The sequence below is a fragment of the Gobius niger genome (assembly GCF_951799975.1).
Source record: "Gobius niger genome assembly, chromosome: 1".
Classification (NCBI taxonomy): domain Eukaryota; kingdom Metazoa; phylum Chordata; class Actinopteri; order Gobiiformes; family Gobiidae; genus Gobius; species Gobius niger.
In genome coordinates, this window is record NC_136852.1 from 72,328,405 (window position 1) to 72,351,626 (window position 23,222).

General features: G+C 41.7%; 1 protein-coding gene across 2 annotated transcripts in view; it reads left to right on the plus strand.

Annotated features, from left to right (window-relative positions):
* pcsk5b (proprotein convertase subtilisin/kexin type 5b) overlaps positions 1-23,222 on the plus strand; it is a 104,940-nt gene that overhangs the window by 19,075 nt on the left and 62,643 nt on the right. For both annotated transcript variants that reach the window (XM_079552085.1, XM_079552086.1), the window contains exons 2-3: positions 2,016-2,120; positions 15,780-15,917. In XM_079552085.1, coding sequence (XP_079408211.1) covers positions 2,016-2,120; positions 15,780-15,917 — 243 coding nt within the window. The remainder of the gene's footprint in view (positions 1-2,015; positions 2,121-15,779; positions 15,918-23,222) is intronic.

The following is a 23,222-nucleotide window of genomic DNA, read 5'->3' on the forward strand; positions in this document are numbered from 1 at the left end:
ACAAGATTAAATATGATTATAATGAATATTATCAATGCAAAGTCGACTAAATTCGTCTTAAATTTAGTCGACTAAAACTAGACTAAAATTGAAGATATTTTTTTGACTAAAACTAGACTAAAATCGAATTACATTTTCATCAAAAGACTAAGACTAAAACTAAATTAAAATAAGCCGTCAAAATTAACACTGGTGTCGATAGAATCATGTTTGGAATATAACTGACCTGCATCACATGAACGATCGCATTTTGAGGGACTATTTTCTAGCAGATCACTCCGCCGCCGCGTAGCTTATACCAGTGTTTTTCAACCTTTTTTGAGCCAAGGCACATTTTTTTCATTGAAAAAATCACGAGGCACACCACCGGCAGAAAATATTTAAAAAAAACGTCACTCTGTAGCCTATATTCGGTCGTTCTTGAATAGGAACACTGTATAGTCTCGCCACAGTCACCGCCACCTGCCCCATCCATGCATCACTAATTCTCTTGTCTCAAAGAAATGAGCGACCTGATGTGGAGTATTTATTACATGCTTGCTCTACTCTAGACAGCACAGACACTCAAACGGTACACTATTTGCGGAAAATAATGAATTTGTTTGATAAAAAAAAAAAACTAGGTGAAATTGGATAATTTTCCTCTAGGAAATGACGCCCTATGTCAAAAATCCTTTAAGGACATCTTATTTCTAGCTTCTTCTTGGCTCTTTTGGTCAGAATAAGACACTATATACCCAATGTGACACTATATACCCAGCTAGAGTGGCCTTTTATAAGACCCGTCCCAGGAGGAGGGAACCAAACCTGCCCAAACCTGCTCTTCAATTCATTTACAGTATTTACAGTGTTCCTCACGCCTGAAATATGAATGAGACAGATTAGAACCTGGTGGCCTGTTCCTTTAACCTCTTAACTCCCACCTGAACATGTTTTCTCCAAATTCTCCAAATCTAAAAGCTTCTTCAAAATGGCGACAAAACACGAGAAGAAAATGAGGATGTGAATTGACAAATAAGTGACAAAAATCCAGCAAAAAAGTGACAAAAATCCAGCAAAAAAAGTGACAAAAATCCAGCAAAAAAGTGACAAAAATCCAGCAAAAAAGTGACAAAAATCCAGCAAAAAAAGTGTCAAAAATCCAGCAAAAAAGTGAAAAAAATCCATCAAAAAAGTGACAACAATCCAGCAAAAAAGTGACAAAAATCCATCAAAAAAAGACAAAAATCCAGCAAAAAAGTGACAAAAGAGCGGCAGAAAATGTGACAAAACGGCAACAAAAAAAGTGACAAAAATCCAGCAAAAAAGTGACAAAAAATCCATCAAAAAAAGACAAAAATCCATCAACCACGAAGCTGATGCTGCTCAAATATAAGGTATTTTAAATGCAAAATGGTAAAAATGACTCTATGGACACAGACATTTATATGGTTAGTCTGGCGTTATAAGTGATTTGCCTCAGGTGCTCTGTGGAGCGGGTCACACTGTTTTTAACGCAGGCTAGCTGATACCATAGACATGCACTAGCCTTGCACTAGCCTAGCTCCATGTTACTCTTCAAATATAAGAACTGCATGAATTAAATTAAATAAAAATAAAAAAAATCTCCAGAAATCTGCTCTGGATAACTAGGAAATGAGGCCCTATGTCAAAAATCCTTTAAGGACATCTTATTTAATGTGACACTATATACCCAGCTAGAGTGGCCTTTTATAAGACCCGTCCCAGGAGGAGGGAACCAAACCTGCCCAAACCTGCTCTTCAAGTCATTTACAGTATTTACAGTGTTCCTCACGCCTGAAATACGAATGAGACAGATTAGAACCTGAGTTAAATACTCCCTTCCCAGTCCCCATCATACTTCTGTCCTGACTCCTGACCTCACGTGTGGGGGGTTTGTGTGGCTGAGTGTGAGGGCGAGGCGCTGATGAGGCTCTTCCGATCATTACTGTGCTCGTGAATGCAGAGCGTGTTCAGTCAGACGTTGTAAGCCTTGCTGTGTGTGTGTTTTTCAGATTGGGGATCTCAAAGACCATTATCATTTCTTCCACAGTCGAACCATCAAGAGGTCAACACTGTCCAGCCGGGGTCACCACAGCTTTATCTCCATGGAGCCAAAGGTACGTCCACCTCAGTGCTGTGGTTTTTCCTGAAACTCAAACCCCACTGGTCTGTAAAGTGTAAAGCAACTGGAAAAAATAGCCCTTGTATTGGATGCATTGAAAGACGCATATCTCCTTATCCATCCAGCATTTTATTCTTTCAGCCCTGAAGGTTTGTGTCGTTTTTTCTCTGCTCAGTCAGACTGGGGCTCGTGGTGGATCCGACCGTCTGACCGTGAGGTTGGTTCAGCTCCTTGAGGAAATCAAGGGAGTGAAATGCAGTATTTGAAGAATGTCAGAAGCGACGGCGAGCGCATGTTTAACCTCAAAAGTGCAACAACTTAAAGGGATATTTCAGGATGTTTGACATAGGGCCTCATTTCCTAGTTATCCAGAGCAGATTTCTGGTGATTTCTGTTTTTTTTTTGTAATTCATGCACTTATAACACCAGACTAACCATCAGTGTTAATTTTGTCGACTAAAATATTCAGTCTTAATTTTAGTCAAAGTGTTATTTTTGACGACTAAAATTGGACTAAAACTAAATTAAAAGTTTCTCATGAGACTAAAACTGTGACTAAAATGTCCAGATATTTTAGTCGACTAAAATAAGACTAAACAAAAAGAAAAGGAGAGACTAAAATCATCCAAACTTCTATTGACCGTCTGAAAGAGCCTCAGATCATGTAAATTCACTGCCAAATGAACAGGTTTGAGCTTTATTCATGTGGGAGAAGCTCCATTAAGTCGAGGACCTGGATTAAATATGATTATAATTAATATTATCAATGGCAAAGTCGACTAAATTAGTCTTAAATTTAGTCGACTAAATTGACATGCAATTTTAGTCGACTAAAACTAGACTAAAATTGAAAAGCTTTTTTTTGACTAAATCTCGACTAAAATTAAATTACATTTTAGTCAAAAGACTAAGACTAAAACTAAAATAAAATATGTTGTCAAAATTAACACTGCTAACCATATAAATGTCTGTGTCGATAGAATCATGTTTGGAATATAACTGACCTTGCATCACATGAATGATCACATTTTGAGGGACTATTTTCTAGCAGATCACTCCGCCGCTGCGTAGCTTATACAACCACGAAGCTGATGTTGCTCAAATATAAATGATTTAAAATGCAAAATGGTTAGAATGATTCTATATAAACACAGACATTTATATGGTTAGTCTGTTGTTAGAAGTGATTTACCTCAGGTTCTCTGTGGAGCGGGTCACACTGTTTTTAACGCAGGCTAGCTGATACCATAGACATGCACTAGCCTAGCACTAGCCTAGCGCCACGAAACTCTTCAAATATAAGAACTGCATGAATTACAAAAAATATATAAATCTCCGGATAACTAGGAAATGAGGCCCTATGTCAAAAATCCCGAAATATCCCTTTAATATGTACATAAAGAAATGAGTAAACCGTGCATTTGTTTGTAAAAAAAAAGACGATCAAACTTCACGGTGTAAACTCTTCATCCTCGTGTGTCCTCTTCCTCTGAGGCTCCTCACGTATTTCCCTTTAGACGGGTTTGTAGCTGATTTTACAGTAGAATCTCCAGGTCCTCCTCCTCTTGGTGCCGCATGTGTCGTCCTGTGCTTCCTGTTAGTTTGGGCCGAGTGTTTCCCTGGGATTGACCTGACAGGCGCTGCAGCTGTGCCATCCATGTCTGGCCAGTTCTCCTCGATTTAAAAAGCTCCACGCGATTATCGGGGTCGACCTTTAAAATTCGATTGATTGTCCAGCCCTAGAACAAATACTACACCAGGTCAGGTCAAAGGCGGATCTTCTTGTTAAAAGTAGAGACTCGTAACTTCATTAACAAAACTTTGTGCTGGAGTTTTGGGGTGATTTTTGCCGTTTGTTTTGTTTTTGTCTGGTGTGTGTGGCTCTGGGTTTGACCTCTGTACTTACGTATTATTACTACGTTGATACATTTTGACTCTTGTTCAACGTCTGTAAAACAATCCTGACTCTTTAAAGGAATCAGGTAAGAACATATCTCAGTATGGAAAAAACGGTGGCCTGTTCCTTTAACCTCTTAACTCCCACCTAAACATGTTTTCTCCAAATTCTCCAAATCTAAAAGCTTCTTCAAAATAGCGACAAAACACGAGAAGAAAATGAGGATGTAAATTGACAAAAAAGTGACAAAAATCCAGCAAAAAAGTGACAAAAATCCAGTAAAAAAGTGACAAAAATCCAGTAAAAAAGTGACAAAAATCCAGCAAAAAAAGGACAAAAATCCAGCAAAAAAGTGAAAAAAATCCAGCAAAAAAGTGACAAAAATCCAGCAAAAAAAAGACAAAAATCCAGCAAAAAAGTGAAAAAAATCCTGCAAAAAAATGACAAAAATCCAGCAAAAAAGCGACAAAAATCCAGCAAAGAAAGTGACAAAAATCCATCAAAAAAGTGACAAAAGAGCGGCAGAAAATGTGACAAAACAGCAACGAAAAAGTGACAAAATTTCAGCAAAAAAAGACAAAAATCCATCAAAAAGACAAAAATCCATCAAAAAGACAAAAATCCATCAAAAAAGTGACAAAAATTCAGCAAAAAAGTGACAAAAATCCAGCACAAAAGCGACAAAGATCCAGCAAAAAAAGTGACAAAAATCCAGCAAAAAAGTGACAAAAATCTAGCAAAAAAGTGACTAAAATCCAGCAAAAAAGCGACAAAAATCCAGCAAAAAAGTGACAAAAATCCAGCAAAAAAGTGACAAAAATCTAGCAAAAAAGTGACAAAAATCCAGCACAAAAGCGACAAAAATCCAGCAAAAAAACAACAAAAATCCAGCAAAAAAAGACAAAAATCCAACAAAAAAAGCGACAAAAATCCAGCAAAAAAAGACAAAAATCCAGCAAAAAAAGACAAAAATCCAGCACAAAAGCGACAAAAATCCAGCAAAAAAGTGACAAAAATCCAGCAAAAAAGTGACAAAAATCCAGCAAAAAAGTGACAAAAATCCAGCAAAAAAGACAAAAATCCAGCAAAAAATGACAAAAATCCAGCAAAAAAGTGACAAAAATCCTGCAAAAAAAGACAAAAATCCAGCAAAAATAGACAAAAATCCAGCAAAAAAGTGACAAAAATCCAGCAAAAAAGACAAAAATCCAGCAAAAAAGTGACAAAAATCCAGCAAAAAAGACAAAAATCCAGCAAAAAAGTGACAAAAATCCAGCAAAAAAGACAAAAATCCAGCAAAAAAGTGACACAAATCCAGCAAAAAAGACAAAAATCCAGCAAAAAAGTGACAAAAGAGCGGCAGAAAATGTGACAAAACAGCAACAAAATAGTGACAAAAATCCAGCAAAAAAGTGAAAAAAAAAAATCCAGCCAAAAAGACAAAAATCCAGCCAAAAAAAAGACAAAAATCCAGCAAAAAAGTGAAAAAGAACCAGCAAAAAAATGACAAAAATCCAGCAAAAAAGTGACAAAAATCCAGCAAAAAAGTGACAAAAATCCAGCAAAAAAGTGACAAAAGAGCGGCAGAAAATGTGACAAAACAGCAATGAAAAAAGTGACAAAAATCCAGCAAAAAAGTGACAAAAATCCAGCAAAAAAGACAAAAATCCAGCAAAAAATGGGACAAAACAGTAACAAAAAAGTGACAAAAATCCAGCAAAAAAATGACAAAAATTCAGCTAAAAAAGTGACAAAAATCCAGCAAAAAGTGACAAAAATCCAGCAAAAAAGTGACAAAAATCCAGCAAAAAAGTGACAAAAATCCAGCAAAAAAGTAACAAAAATCCAGCAAAAAAAGTGACAAAAATCCAGCAAAAAAGTGACAAAAATCCTGCAAAAAAAAAAGAAGACAAAAATACAGCAAAAAAAGACAAAAATACAGCAAAAAAAAAGAAGACAAAAATCCATGACACTTTTTATGACAAAAGTGCCATAAAAAAAGTGACAAAAACACATAAGGGAAACAAAAAATGACGACAATGGCAAAGAGGAGAGAATGCATTTGGTTTTGGGTGGTAAGAGGTTAAGAAAACTCAATATTAATATATAGAATAAAAAGAATGATTATTTTGAGCTCGAGGAAGTGATGTTTTACCTTTAACTGGGCACATGTAAATATTCTGCACAAACGTGAGGCTCGTTCCTGCTGAAGATGGTGCAGTTGTGGATATGATGTTTGTGGAGTTTGACCTGAGGTAACCCCCCCCCCCCGTTCTCCAAACTCGGGGTGCATTATTAACAGTCATTGTCCCGGCGGCTCAGAGATGCTGCTCAGGGAGGGGTTTCCGAGCTCCTCATGACAAAAGGCTACGCGCTCCCATCCCACTGACGCTAAAGGGATTTCCACTTCAGAGTCTGGGAAGAAGATGTTTCCACTTGTGCCAAGAGCCCACGCATGTTTGTCCATTAGCGCCGCCTATACCAGCGCAACACGTGACCCTGGGAAACGGGAGCTTCTGCTGCTCAAACTTCTTAAAGGGAAGTTTTGTCTGATCCAGGTTGGAAAAGTCTCAATGGGGGACTACAAAGTGACGAATACTGGAGCTGGTGGAGCTGGTGGAGCTGGTGGAGCTGAGAACCGATACACGATACCAGTGCGGTGTCGAAATAAAGAGTCAGGTGCGACTGGTGTCAAGATATAAAAGTACAAAATACCGAAATAATATAACATCTTTAGAGACGATTTGTGTTTCTGTCGGTCTGTGGTGCAGGTCGGCACTGGCTCGACCAAAACAAAAGCACATGTTCACCCCCACAACCCCTCCCCCCCCCCTCGCCACACAGTCTGGATAGGGGAAAATGCTGTTGTACTTAACATCACCATTGGCCATGTTTCTTTCTCCACCAACACACTTCCCACTTACTGGATCTGGATCATGTCATTTTAGCCAAACCAAAGTAAAGTATAGGCATTTATATGATGTATTGTACCTCTACCACTATGGAGCACTCATTTTTGTGAGAAATGTAAGTATTTTCTGGAGGAATTTTGCAAACCCGGAAGACGAGACGCTTGGATTCACTTAACTCCGCCCCCTCTCTCCGCCCATGCAACTTTAGTAGTAGTAGAAATATAAATAAGTGAAGTTACTTCACCGAGTGTGTAGCGGCCGGGATGAGGATCAGCACCTCCAAATCTCTACAGGTCGGTGGAGGAGTTCAAGTATCTCGGGGTCTTGTTCACGAGTGAGGGACGGATGGAGCGTGAGATCGACAGACGGATCGGGGCGGCGTCAGAGTTTCGTGGCGCTAGGCTAGTGCATGTCTATGGTATCAGCTCGCCTGCATTAAAAACAGCGTGACCCGCTCCACAGAGCACCTGAGGCAAATCACTTAGACATTTATATGGTTAGTCTGGTGTTAAGAGTCCTAGGGTTGTGCCGATGGACAATATCATCGTCTGTCGTGATTAATGAGCAACATCACGATGTAGAGCCACCATCGTGATGCCACGCCCCCTCCTGTCAGAAACAGGCACTGATCTTCTGTGGGCCTTGTAAACCTTCAAACTGTGCAGGGATTGCTCTGTGAATTCAATCACGAATATAACTAATATGCACGCTAGTGTCAGTAGCCTGCCAGAAGCCATGATGTGTTAGCCGTAGTTATTAAAGTAAAGACTCAGCTGCTCTTTCTCTCTCTCTCTCTCTCTTTCTCTCTCTCTCTCTCGCTCTCTCGCTCTCTCTCTCTCTCTCTCTCTCTCTCTACAGCTCAGAGTTTAACAGCGCGTGGTTTTGCTTTGCTTTGCTGCGTACGGAAACTTTAACCGTTTTAAAATGACGAGATGGCTCTCACATCGGAGCTAGCTGAGCGCGCATGGGTTTAGATTATTCTCACGAAAGACCGAGAGAGGAAAGAGAGGAGAGAAAGAGGCGGTGCAGGAGGTACGAGGTTACGAGCTCACGGACCGGGCGGCGCGTGGAGCGGCTTCAAAAACGTGAGCTACGACGCAAACGTGGACATATTGTCCCGTTCACCCACTGTTTCTTAAACATTACGTTAAAATTGAGCAGATGCAAATAACAAGCTCCGATTTACATTCGTATTAGTGTGACAAGAGTCTTGGTATTGAGGAGGAGTTGACGCTCTTAAGTCGTTCTCCTCTCAGAATTTACGCACGAGTTTTAGCACATTTCTGTTGCAAAAGTCGTGCTCCATGACTGTGTTCAGATCATGTTTAGTTTAGATCCATTTATCCTGCAATCTCACATTTTCCTCTGCTGCTCAAATATAAGGTCTTTTAAATGCAAATTACTCTATGGACACAGACATTTATATGGTTAGTCTGGTGTTATAAGTGATTTGCCTCAGGTTCTCTGTGGAGCGGGTCACACTGTTTTTAATGCAGGCTAGCTGATACCATAGACATGCGCTAGCCTTGCATTAGCCTAGCGCCACGAAACTCTTCAAATAAAAGAAATGCATGAATTACAAAAAAAAATATCTCCAGAAATCAGCAACACTCTGGATAACTAGGAAATTAGGCAGATATGCGGTCCTGCTGTCGGGGGGGTTATGCACATGTGGTTCCGTGGTCAGAGCCGTGGTCAGAGCCGTGGTCAGAGCCGTGGTCAGAGCCGCCCGTGTGCCGGAGCCGCTCTGGTCACACGCAGGTACCAGGGATTTAAGTAATGATGTTTCTGTGAGGCTGACGGGCTGTTTGTGCGAGTGAGTCATGCGGGCGTAGTGATGCCGTCCACACGCCTCTCCGGCACGCAGGTTACTATGGCGATGGAGCAAAGATTACACCTATGGTCGGGGAAACGCTGCGGTCAAAGATCAGCGCGTAGCTCCAGGTTGGCAGCGCTGAGGTTTGTTTTAGAAACCAGGAGCTGCGTGTCATGGGGCTGCTGTAAAACAAACAGGATTAAACTGATCATTAAAGCTGCTCCACCTCATTCATGCTCCAAGTGAGGCTGTTCGGAGCGGACCTGGAGAGCACTGGGCTACTGTAGACTTCTGCATTTGTGATTAGTTAGAGAAAACAACTCACGTGGTCTGTTTGTCATTCATAAATATATTGTGTTTATAGTATAGGTCTGTGCCACAAGAAAAGAAACTGACCGAGTGTTTTTCTCCACTACTGTAACAAATGCTGAATTATAAATATAGTTTCTACTAAATAAAGATACATAGACTTGGAGAGGAGCAAAGTGGTTCAACAGCCCATAAATACATGAATAACGGAGAATGCTAACATGATGCTACAGGTTAGCATCGGGCTAATGCTAACGGTTAGCTAGCGCTTGCTACAACTGCCGTTTTTTCACTTCTACTGAACAATCTGCTGTGAGAAAATATCCATATGGGCCCGATTTACACTTGACTTTATTTATGTGATAAATAAGTTCATATTCCACCAGGAAATGGCTAAAAAGGGGGAAAATTGTGTTTCTCTAAAGATTCTATTTTCCCCCTCGGTGAAGCCACGCCCCCTTCTTTGACGAGATGCCGTCTGTATCTATGGTTGATTTTTCATCTCGTTTTTTGGAGGTAAAATCAAACTTGACATTAGATTTATTATTGTCAAATGTGCAGATAGAACGGGACATATTTTCAGAGAAACGGCGCGATGTGTGAACTGAAATTAAAGACAAATTAATATTAATGATCAGAGAAGAGCCCGAAGCTCCGGCACCTGGACAAGACCGAGCAGGTCCAGATCCTGCAGGAACAAGCTGAACATCTGCACAACTATTCGGTCAGTTTAAGATCTGAACCAGATTCTCCAGTTCGGCTTTACACAAATCTAAACCTTTCTTGAATAAAGCGTCAAACCGCAACAAAAAAAGCATTAACAAGAAACAAATGAAAAAGCAACAAAAATGTGATAAAAAGTGGTTAAAAAAAGCGTGAAATATATGACCAAAGTTGTCAGTTTCTGAGAGTCTTGGCTTTCAAATGAGCCGTTTCTCTGGGCTGTCAGCTTTATTCGAGAGGAAGCAGATTTGGAAGCTCGGAAAGGGAGGGCCTAACACGTACAGAATGTCGGTGAATTAAAGCAGTCGGCAAAAAGCAAACAAACACCCATTAAATTAAACTGAAATACAAGCAGTTATTTTATGGCAGATAATTTCATCATTGTAAAATTCCGCATAAATGTACAAACAAACACGTGCCTTTGCTGTGAGCGGCTCAATTCTCCGAAGAGAAGGCAGTAACTTTACCGGGAGTGGGGGCGTCTCCAGCTCGTCTCCACGGAGATGAGACTTAAGAAGAATATGAGATTTAAGTTGTTTGTCCATTATTTAATTACCCGATGCTGTAATAGCATTTTCTGTGTCGAGCTGGTCATTAGGAGCATGTTTTTTTTTACTGATGGTGACAATATAGTCCAAAATGTTACGCAGTGTGCCTTTAAGATTGATGTCTGTTAGAAATATAGATTTGTCTTTAACCTCTTAAAGGAGCTATATCATGCTATTTTAGCCATTCCAAAGTTAAGTATAGGCATTTATATGCATGATTGTACCTCTACCGCTATTGAGCACTCATTTTTGTGATAAATATAAGTGTTTTCTGGAGGTATTTTTCAAACCCGGAAGACGCAACGCTTCGATCCAGTTAACTCCGCCCCCTCTCTCCGCACATACTTTACCGTAATATAAATAAACAGCAATAAGTGGAGATACTTCACAATGCAGTTATAAGGAGTTGACATCTGCAACACAGCTTCACAAATGGCTAACACACATGCTAATATGCTAACACACAAGCTAATATGCTAACCCGCGTTTGGACTGACTCACCCTCTGCTCCATCGCTGTTTACATTATGGGACTCGCGTTGGTTATAAAAGTTAATCCACTTTGATTCAGGCGAAGGTTCACCAAACATCCATCAGAGACAGTCACAGAAAAACAACCAGAATAAGTTGCAACGAGCTCCATCTTCACAGCTGCAGCGCAAACATGACTGATCTGTTCAGACGCTCAGGGGTGTGTTTGTTTTGGCCACAGCTGACCTGGAAGCACCTCGGGCACATCCTTTTATTTTTTTTATTTTTTTCCTTTTCCTTCATTTATTTCTTTCTTACAACAGAAATAATGAAAAGGGTGGTTTACAAATTAAAATCAGGCTGTAAGCATAGAATTAAGACATTGCATTACAGACGTCGAGCTGTGACGACACAACTGAGCAGGTCAGTCGTTCACCAGGAGAGGGCGGAGCCTCAGAGAGCAGGATTCAGGAGGATTACTGAGAGCTGTGTGAATGAAGCCACAAACCACTCTGGGGGTGTTTTTGATAAGGAAATAGCATAACAACATGGCTAAAAGCTCTAAAAAGTCGATTTTGCATGATATAGGACCTTTAATCCCCACCTGTGCCTCATTTGAAAGCTAAGACCTGCGAAACTGATCTAAATGTGTCTTTTTCGTCCCGTTGTTGTCACTTTTTGTGGCTTTTTTTTGGTCATGTTTTTGTCCGTTTTTGTCTCTCGTTGCTATATCGAAGAAGAAGTGTTTGTTCATTAGACTCGCGCGTATTAGCATTTTAGCGAGCGACCTCTTTGTACCAACCGTTAGAGCGGTTTATCGGTGAATATCGGCCCGACCCAGTGGTTTGTGGTCGGAGGGTCCGTGGACATAGATGTGCAGAGATCCTGTAGTTTGTTCTGTGACCCCTCCCGTAGTGCTGGGTTTCTGTGACCGCTCCATTTCCACAGTCTGGCTTTACCCAAATCCAAAAGCTACTTGAAAAAAGTGTCAAAATAGCAAAACAATTAGATGAAAATGGGGATGAAAATGCAACAATGGGGCAACAAAAACATCACAAAGACGCAGAAAAAGTGCCAAAAAAAAGTGTTAAAAATGCCACAGAAAATGACAAAAATTAGTTAAAAAAAAAATTATAGACAAAAAGTACAAAAATGCAACAAAAAATGTCAAAAATTAATAAAAAAAATAAAAAAAGACAAAAATGCAAAAAAAAAAAAAAAACAAATGAATGAAAAAAATTATTAAAAAAAAAAGAAGACAAAATGCAACACAAAAAGTGACAACAACACGGCAACAATGCGAGGAAATCTATCAATTTAGATGAGTTTTGTAGCTTTCAGATGAGGCGCTGCACTGGCCTATGGGCTGTCAGCTCCAGCCGGGCAGCTTTAGATTTGGGTAAAGCCGAACTGGAGAAAATGCGCTCGGTGAAGGCGGGGCTTACGAGGTTCCGGTGAAGCCCTGAGACGGTCAGGTATGTGTCCAGTGAAACGCCTGCACTGTGAGTTCATGAGAAGGCCTGATTGTGCTGTAGTGAACTCTTCCCCAGTTCCCTCTGGAGACTGAGAGGCAGAGCCACCTGCAGCTTCAACAGAGATGCACTGACCGAGGAGGGGGGGGGCGGGGGCTGGGGGGGGGGGGGGGGACACACACACGCACTCACTCTCTGTCCACCAAAGGACGGCCTTCATCTGACTGAGAATGAAGTGCGACAATAATCCGAGAGCACCACTGAATCTCACCCTTTGGAATCTCTTACATTTCTGCCTAAATCGGTCCCTCAGTGTGGTCTGATCTTTATTAGAATCTTTCGGATGAGTAAACATTGTCTGCTTAAACCAATACCACCCAAACATTTACATTTAATCATATTTGTATTGGCCATAACCAGTGTTAATTTCGTCGACTAAAATATTTAGTCTTAATTTTAGTCAAAGTGATATTTTTGACGACTAAAATTGGACTAAAACTAAATTAAAACTTTCTCATGAGACTAAAGCTGTGACTAAAATGTCCAGATATTTTAGTCGACTAAAATAAGACTAAATAAAAATGAAAAGGAGAGACTAAAATCATCCAAACTTCTATTGAGCGTCTGAAAGAGCCTCATATCATGTAAATTCTCTGCCAAATGAACAGGTTTGAGCTTTGTTCATGTGGGAGCAGCTTCATGAAGTCGAGGACCTTGATTAAATATGATTATAATGAATATTATAAATATAAGTCGACTAAATTAATCTTCATTTTAGTCGACTAAATTGACATGCAATTTTAGTCGACTGAAACTAGACTAAAATTGAAACGTTTTTTTTGACTAAATCTTGACTAAAATTAAATTACATTTTAGTCAAAAGACTAAGACTAAAACTAAAATAAAATATGTTGTCAAAATTAACACTGGCCATAACATGTAAACATTCACAGGACAGCGTGGAATAAGTGAGTACACCCTTAGATTCAATAGCTGGTTGACCCTCCTTCATCCAGACATTTCCTGTAGCTGCAGATTAGACGCTCACAATGATGCTGCAGCTCAGTGAGATTCCTGGGATGGTTTTATTGAGGTCCTGCCCCAGCATCTCAAAGGGGTTCAGGTCAGGACTTCGACTGGGCCGTTCCAGAACACGTGTTTTATTCCAGTAGTGCTGTGTAGCGTCCAAGTTCTCCCATGAACCCCGTTCTTGTGCCAGTGATTTCTGTAAGTGTTTAGCTGACCCTCTAGGGTTCTTTTTTACCTCCTTAAGTGTTCTGCGCTGTGTTCTTGGAGGACGGCCAAACTGTCTCTACATGAAGACCTTTAGAGATGGTTCTGTAGCCATTTCCAACAGTTCTTGATGGCAGGTCTTCAGAGAGCTAGGTGCACATCAGTCAATGCTTCTCTCTTAACTAGTTTGTGTTTTTCAGCCGAATGGCTCTTTCACCCGCTTTGTCCAGCTTTTCCATAACAAAGGCCAGGGCCAAACCGGTCTGACCAGGTGTAGGTTTTAGGACCGACCTCTGGCTGTGGCCAAAGCGCTGACCCGTGTCTGATGTGACGTGAACAGACTCTGGCCTCTGATTGGCCACGAGAGAGCGAACAGCCCTCACTATTATTGACACGCAGGTCATACGGATTTACTATTTCACAACATCATACGACCTCCTGGAGCCGCCACCTTCATGTGGTGGGGGGGGGGGGGGGGGGTTGAGCACCTGAATGATCCTGGAGCTCTGTCATCGGAGGCTTCGTCTCCCAGGGCAAACAGGTCCTATAGGTGACGGGTCAGACACAGAGCGGTTCAGAAGCCCCTTATGGGAGACCAACAGGCCCGGTTAATCATGAGGCCGTCCTTCTGTGGACCCACCACCTGCAGGGGGCGCCATAGGGGCTGGTGCCATGTGATTTGGGCAACTCCAACAGCCACCCCCACGACCCGGAAACGGACAAGTGGAAGAAAATGGATGGATGGAGCATCATACGGCTGTTCTAAAAGGGGATTTTGCCAATATTAGCATTTAATCGCTGTTAGCGCAGCTTTTGCTGGTGTTAGCATAAAATTAGCATGTAGCTTACCTTCATAGTTGTATTTAGTATTTAGTTTCTTTTCTGTTTTAATACAGCTTGGCACCTCCTGAATGATTGCATACCTCCCAGTAGAAGACAGCATTTGTCCACATTTGTTCTCATCGCAGCCCTAGAAACTTTCAAAGCGTGCTCCTCTGTGGGGGCGCCGCCCACAACAAATGCGTGTGTGTGTGTGGTGGAAACAGAAGTGTGTGCGGGGTAGAGTTGATACATGCACTTAGATCGTGGCGTGTTGGGTCGTGCTATGTGGAACGACGGCTTTAATGTCTGCATGAATTAATCTAATTAGCTCTTGGAGCATCTTTAGCCGGGGGGTGTACTCACTTATTCCACACTGTCCGGGGAATGTTTACACGTTATGGCCCATAATAATATGACAACATGTAATTGTTTGGGTGGTATTAGTTTAAGCAGACACCGTTTACTCATTCTTGTGATTTGAATAAAGATCAGACCATATTTTAAGACAATTTAGGAAGAAATGTAAGAAACTCCACCCTCCCACTGTAGAAGAAGCACTTTTGGGGCATTTACAATCCTTTACAAACAAAAAGATGTTGTTATTAATATAAACTGAAACTCCACACGTGCCAAGAGGATGTCACACTTTGAAAACGCCGCAGCCCCTCGGAGTCAGGCTTTAAAAACACGATCTGAAGGGTTTTTAACGAGGCGGCGAGGGACAGGCCGCTCACGTCCAACTTGGAAATTGGAAAATTCCAGCTGAGAGTCCAGAGACCGCCTCCTCCTTTAAGCATCTAGATCAGCATAAGCATCTCAATTTGAGCATAATAATCCAAATGTTAGTTGTTTTGACTAGTGAAGAAGTTCTTAGGCATTTGTCCTAGATTATTTCACCTGTTCTGAGATGTTTCTGACTCGTTTCGATACATTTCGTCCTTATTTCAGGGCATTTTCTTTGCCAATGGGGTAAGAAAAATGGTCTTATCTCATTGGCAATTTTACTTTCTTATTTCAAAGCGAGATTTGCCCTAGAACTGGTGTGAAACGTCCTCAAACAAGCAAAGTAAACTCGGTCCGATCAGGAAAAGTGTCTAAATGAGTGAAAACCTCAATTCAAGTCATTTAAGCCAATGCTTTTTTTTGCAGTGTGAGCGATTGGAGGCCGTCCCGGGAGACATGTCTGTAGTTCTGTCGGCCCGTCAGAACTACAGCGGCCCGAGGGGGGGGGGGGGGGGCGGCGGCTCGCTCACGCTGCACCGACACGTCCGCGTAATTGACGACGCGGACGACGGAGATGAGTCGATGCATGTGGCGTGCGTCAGAGCGCTCGCCGGCTGCCTCCTCCTCCTCCTGTGTGTGTGTGTGTGTGTGTGTGTGTGTGTGTGTGTGTGTGTGTGTGTGTGTGTGTGTGTGTGCGTGTGCAAACCACTGACTGTGCCTCTGTTTCAGGTGGAGTGGATACAGCAGCAGGTGGTAAGGAGGAGGATCAAGAGGGATTACAAACCGGCCCCGCCTCTTTCACACTCCAGCCCCGCCCACAACAGCATATACTTCAACGACGCCAAGTGGAGCAATATGTGGTACATTGTAAGTACTTCTTCCACTTCCCTGAGCTCCGGGCGCTGTCGAGCGGAGGCCGAAGCGCCGTGTTCTGTGTTCCTGATGTATCTGTTATGTAGGTCAAAGGTCAGCCGGGGGGGGTCAGGGCACAGAGCTGATTACTGCCGGGTCAGCGGGTTTGACTAAAACTTCATCATTGATAAAGTGCGCCTGGTCTCTGGCCGCAGACGGAGGGTCAATGACAGTAAAAGCTTTGTGAGAGTCGTTCTATTTCAAATCAGCATTATCTTTCTGATGAATCGATCTGAGCCAGAATGATTCAGATCAACTGGACATAATTTAAACATGACTTTTTGTTCTTATTGAATGATTTGTGTCAGTGAATCTAGACTGAACTGAATCGATGCTTATTTTGCAAAAAACAGCTTTAACCCCTTAACTCCCACCTGAACCGAGCACATTTTCTCCAGTTTGGCTTCACCCCAGTCCAAAAGCTTCTGGAAAAAAAGCTGTGAAAATAGCAACAAAACTGAGACGAAAACAATGATGGAAATGTGACAAAGAATTGAGAAAACATTGACAAAAAAGTGACGAAAAATGGATGAAAAAGTGGCAAAACTGTCACAAAAATGACAAAAATGTGACAAAAAAATTACAAAAAATTGATTAAAAATCTACGAAAAAATGACCAAAAAAAAGACAAAAAATGACCAAAAAAAATGACAAAAATGTGACAAAAAAATTACAAAAAATGACCAAAAAATGACAAAAAAGTGACGAAAAATTGATGAAAAAGTGGCAAAAATGTGACAAAAAATGACAAAAACGTGATTAAAAAATGTCAAAAATTTGACAAAAATTTGACAAAAAAATGTGACAAAAAATGACAAAAAAATTACAAAAATGTGACAAAAATGTGACAAAAAATGACAAAAATTGCATTAAAAAATTTGACCAAAAAATGAAAAAACTTGCTTAAAAAAATGAAAAAAAAATGTGACAAAAAAATTGAAAGAAATTTGATTAAAAAAAAGACGAAAAAATGACACAAATGTGACAAAAAATGACCAAAAAATTACAAAAATGAGTTGAATACCCAACAAAAAAATGATGGAAAAAAAAATCTGATGACGTGAAGAAAAAGATCCTCTCGGTTCAGGCGGGAGTTAAGAGGTTAAAGGGAAAATGTTCATTTATCATATTTAACTAGGGATGAAGTGATACCGATACCAGTATCGGGTATCGGGCCGATACCACATGCTTGTCCTCATACTCCTGCTCATTATCGAGGTCCCGATACCAGAATCCGATACCACCTGCCGTGTGTCCGGCGCTCCTACAGGAGGAGAGAAAATAACAACAAACTGAAGAATAGTTTAGTGTAAATCCAATATTCCACATAGAGCTGACTTTATTACAGACTGCGCTCTCTAAATCAGAGTCTGTGCTGGATTTAACCAGAGCTAAATGTTGTTAGTGCTGCAGCGTCTGCAGTGTTTACAACATACAGGCAAATGATGCTAATGTTGCTAACTAGCCGCTAACTCACGGCTAACAGTTCTGGCGATTCTTACGCCGTTTTATACCCAGGGTTTTATTCATTTGAAAAACTAACCCAGCGACTAAAAAGTCGTCAGAAAATCCTAAATAAAGAGATACAGCATGTTTATATTGAGCCAAAATGCTGAAGCTACTGGATAAGTTACTATAAACACAGGAGAAAATCCACACGGAGCTGAAGTAAATGAGAAAAGAGACCATTTATCTGCAGTAATAAGTAACATCTCAATACTATTGTTAAACAAAAATACATAAATGAATAAAGCACAAGCATTGAGGAACATTAGGACATGAGCTGTTCTGTCTATGATGGACAGAGAGATACAAATTTGAAATAATATTGAATGAAAAATAAATAAATAAAATGGCAGCTGTTCAATTCTGATTTAACTTCTCTTAAAAGTGTCGTCGACTTTACTAAAGGAAATGTTAATGAGTAAATTAACTAAATACAAACTAATCTACTTTGAAGAAATCAGTCTATAAACCGTCTGTTCACTTCAGAAATTATGTTGAAAATGATGAAATTATGAGAAAATGCCTTTTACTCGTATCGGCAAGTACTCAAATCAAAGTACTCGTATCTGTATCGGCAAGTACTCAAATCAAAGTACTCGTATCAGTTTTAGAAAAAGTGGTATCGGTGCCTCCCTATATTTAACTGAACATTTTTCAACAAAAACAAAGCTTATTCGCAGCAGTTTCCACTGTTTATCTGCAAACATCCAGATTCCTAAAAAACGGATTATTTTTGGAGCCGATCGATTCATCACATCTGCAGTTTTATCGTGATGTTACACAACCTGGTCACAAATGGAAAACCAGAAGCAGCTCAAACGTAGCTGAAATCTCGACCTTTACATTATTGCCTCCGTGTTGGACTAACGTGTCCCGTGTCCCGTGTGAGGTGCGGGTGAACACGGGTGCGGGTGAAATGACCGGTTTCCAACAGAGCGTGGAGTCCAGGAGTCCAGCACTGGGGAAACAAAAGGACACAGATCCTCTGAATGTGGAGCAGCAGAACGACCTCTCCTGCGAAACGGAAACGTCCTGAAAAGGAGGAACCGTTTGTGACGACGCAGCAGCTGTGGTTTGAAACGCCTTTCCCGTCCCAGGCGTTCGGATCAGAGGAATCAAACACAGACGCGCAATAATGGTGCAATAACGAACGCACTGGAGATGCTATCATGACGTGAGGCTGGACCAGTGAAGTAAAAAGTACAAATTATAGGTACTTTTACTTTAAGTACATTATGTGCTGAATACTTTTTACTTCTACTTCACTACATTTCAAAGCCTGTATCTGTACTTTCTACTCCGCTACATTTTTAAAATGGGTTAAATGTAAAAGTATTTTGTTTTGAAAGCGATCTCTTTACGATGAACTGTTTAGTCCCAGTTTAAGGCTCATTCATGCTTCACAAGACGCAAGAACTTCTTGTTCTTGCACCCTGAAACAGACACTTTTGCCTTGTCGCCCTGGAGCTGTCGTCAGTTACAAAACGTTTCCAGGGCGACAAGGCAAAAGTGTCTGTTTCAGGGCGCAAGACCAAGAAGTTCTTGCGTCTTGTGAAGCATGAATGAGCCTTAAACTTGGTTTAGTGGTTTAGTCCTTGTTTAGACCTGGTTTAGTTCCTGTTTTTGAGTTAGTGGTTTACTCCTTTAGACCTGGTTTGATTCAAATGATTTGAAGAATCCTGCACATTAAACCCTGAAGTACTTTTACTTCTTATAAAGTACATTTTGCAATGCATACTTTTATACTTTTGCTTACAGGGATATTTCAGGGTTTTTGACATAGGGCCTCATTTCCTAGTTATCCAGAGTGTTGCTGATTTCTGGAGATATTTTTTCTGATATTTGAAGAGTTTCTTGGCGCTAGGCTAATGCTAGGCTAGTGCATGTCTATGGTATCAGCTAGCCTGCATTAAAAACAGTCTGACCGCTCCACAGAGCACCTGAGGCAAATCACTTATAACACCAGACTAACCATATAAATGTCTGTGTCCATAGAGTAATTTTAACCATTTTACATTTAAGGAATTTTTATTTGAGCAGCATCAGCTTTGTGGTTGTATAAGCTACCCGGCGGCGGAGTGATCTGCGAGAAAATAGTCCCTCAAAATACGATCATTCATGTGATGCAGGCAGTGTTAATTTTGACATATTTTAATTTAGTTTTAGTCTTAGTCTTTTGACGAAAATGTAATTCCATTTTAGTCAAGATTTAGTCGACTAAATTTAAGATAATTTTTGTCGACTTTTCCTTTATAATATTAATTATAATCATATTTAATCTTGTTCCTCTGCTTCATGTTTCTGCTCCACATGAACAAAGCTCAGAGCTGATCCTTTGGCAGAGAATTTACATGATCTGAGGCTCTTTCAGACGGTCAATAGAAGTTTGGATGATTTTAGTCTCTCCTTTTCATTTTTATTTAGTCTTATTTTAGTCAACTAAAATATCTGGACATTTTAGTCATAGTTTTAGTCTCATGAGAAACTTTTAATTTAGTTTTAGTCCAATTTTAGTCAGAAAAAATATCACTTTGACTAAAATTAAGACTAAATATTTTAGTTGACGAAATTAACACTGGATGCAGGTCAGTTATATTCCAAACATGATTCTGTGGACACAGACATTTATATGGTTAGTCTGGTGTTATAAGTGATTTGCCTCAGGTGCTCTGTTGGTCACACTGTTTATAATGCAGGCTAGCTGATACCTAAAAACCTAAAATATCTCCAGAAATCAACAACACTCTGGATAACTAGGAAATGAGGCCCTATGTCAAGTAAGTATGTCAACTTCAGTAAGAATATTGAGTACTTCTTCCACCACTGGGCTGGACGGACCAGATACTACAGACTCAAACATCCGGGTTAAGTGTGTCAAGTGTTCAGTCTCAGAACATTCACTTATCAGAGCTCAGCAGCAGAACTAGGTTTTTTCAGAATCTCGATGTGAGCGACTGAATCAAGCCTTTCAACGACCAAATAGAAGCGATAGTGCGATTCGTCCGGTTAAGTGTGTACTGTACGTGTTATTCTCCGTTGGCTTTGAGCAGCTGCGCTAATCCCTCCTTTCAGATTTCTGACCTGGGCCGACCACAGGTTCCCCTCATCCTCTCAGACGCACCTTTTGACGTGAGGTTTGGTTGAGCCACGTGTCTGTTTGTAAAGAGTGAAGAAAAACATGAACCTCTTCTTTAAAGGAGGCTCTTTGTTCGATGGCCAGAAGGGGTTTCCAAAAATATCCCATGTAGTAAATGAAAAAAATAAAAGATGAATGGCTTTTGCCTGTTTAAGCTGATAATAAGGAACGGGCTGCAGGGGTCAGGGGTCAGGGGTCAGACAGACGTGTGAGGGGTTAACACCGTCTGCACAGTAAAGTCAGGGCTGTTCTTTCCGTTCTGTCAGAGATTATGCAAATGAGCCGCGTGGTAAAGTTTTGCTTCTTGACAAAGTTGCCTTTATTTGGGCCGTGATGATAATTAAACGGAGAGACGTGTCCTGTGGGCGTTTACGTTTGTTTCTCTAAATGGACACAAAAATAAAACTGCCCAAATGACTGACTGACCTCACAGACGACACCGCCGGGTCTGAGATTCTGAAACGATTGTTTTTTTTATTTTCAACAAACGTCATGAATCTGTTACACAGAGTTTAAGCTGCTGATGTTGACAGATCAAAGTCTCAGAGCCTTATCAGCTCCAGTGCATGTGGTCCCGGCCCCGACCTCCTCTGTACCTCAGTGTCCTCTGCTGTACCTCAGTGTCTGCTGTACCTCAGTGTCTGCTGTACCTCAGTGTCTGCTGTACCTCAGTGTCCTCTGTACCTCAGTGTCCTCTGTACTTCAGTGTCTGCTGTACTTCAGTGTCCTCTGTACCTCAGTGTCCTCTGTACCTCAGTGTCCTCTGCTGTACCTCAGTGTCCTCTGTACTTCAGTGTCCTCTGTACCTCAGTGTCCTCCTCTGTACTTCAGTGTCCTCTGTTGTACCTCAGTGTCCTCTGTTGTACCTCAGTGTCCTCTGTTGTACCTCAGTGTCCTCTGTTGTACCTCAGTGTCCTCTGTTGTACCTCAGTGTCCTCTGTACCTCAGTGTCCTCTGCTGTACTTCAGTGTCCTCTGCTGTACCTCAGTGTCCTCTGTACCTCAGTGTCCTCTGTACCTCAGTGTCCTCTGTTGTACCTCAGTGTCCTCTGTACCTCAGTGTCCTCTGCTGTACCTCAGTGTCCTCTGTTGTACCTCAGTGTCCTCTGTACCTCAGTGTCCTCTGTACCTCAGTGTCCTCTGTTGTACCTCAGTGTCCTCTGTACCTCAGTGTCCTCTGTACCTCAGTGTCCTCTGTACCTCAGTGTCCTCTGCTGTACCTCAGTGTCCTCTGTTGTACCTCAGTGTCCTCTGTACCTCAGTGTCCTCTGTACCTCAGTGTCCTCTGCTGTACCTCAGTGTCCTCTGTTGTACCTCAGTGTCCTCTGTACCTCAGTGTCCTCTGTACTTCAGTGTCCTCTGTACCTCAGTGTCCTCTGCTGTACCTCAGTGTCCGCTGTACCTCAGTGTCCGCTGTACCTCAGTGTCCTCTGCTGTACCTCAGTGTCCTCTGTTGTACCTCAGTGTCCTCTGTACCTCAGTGTCCTCTGTACCTCAGTGTCCTCTGTACCTCAGTGTCCACTGTACCTCAGTGTCCTCTGTACCTCAGTGTCCTCTGTACCTCAGTGTCCTCTGTACCTCAGTGTCCTCTGTACCTCAGTGTCCTCTGTACTTCAGTGTCCTCTGTACCTCAGTGTCCTCTGTACCTCAGTGTCCTCTGTACCTCAGTGTCCTCTGTACTTCAGTGTCCTCTGTACCTCAGTGTCCTCTGTACCTCAGTGTCCTCTGTACCTCAGTGTCCTCTGTACCTCAGTGTCCTCTGTACCTCAGTGTCCTCTGTACCTCAGTGTCCTCTGTACCTCAGTGTCCTCTGTTGTACCTCAGTGTCCTCTGTTGTACCTCAGTGTCCTCTGTACCTCAGTGTCCTCTGCTGTACTTCAGTGTCCTCTGTACTTCAGTGTCTGCTGTACTTCAGTGTCCTCTGTACTTCAGTGTCTGCTGTACTTCAGTGTCCTCTGTACTTCAGTGTCTGCTGTACTTCAGTGTCCTCTGTACCTCAGTGTCCTCTGTACTTCAGTGTCCTCTGCTGTACCTCAGTGTCCTCTGTACTTCAGTGTCTGCTGTACCTCAGTGTCCTCTGTACCTCAGTGTCCTCTGTACTTCAGTGTCCTCTGCTGTACCTCTGTGTCCTCTGTACCTCAGTGTCCTCTGTTGTACCTCAGTGTCCTCTGTACCTCAGTGTCCTCTGTACCTCAGTGTCCTCTGTACCTCAGTGTCCTCTGCTGTACCTCTGTGTCCTCTGTACCTCAGTGTCCTCTGCTGTACCTCTGTGTCCTCTGCTGTACCTCAGTGTCCTCTGTACCTCAGTGTCCTCTGCTGTACCTCAGTGTCCTCTGTACCTCAGTGTCCTCTGCTGTACCTCAGTGTCCTCTGTACTTCAGTGTCCTCTGCTGTACCTCAGTGTCCTCTGCTGTACCTCAGTGTCCTCTGTACCTCAGTGTCCTCTGTACCTCAGTGTCCTCTGTACTTCAGTGTCCTCTGCTGTACCTCAGTGTCCTCTGCTGTACCTCAGTGTCCTCTGTACCTCAGTGTCCTCTGTACCTCAGTGTCCTCTGCTGTACCTCAGTGTCCTCTGTACCTCAGTGTCCTCTGCTGTACCTCAGTGTCCTCTGCTGTACC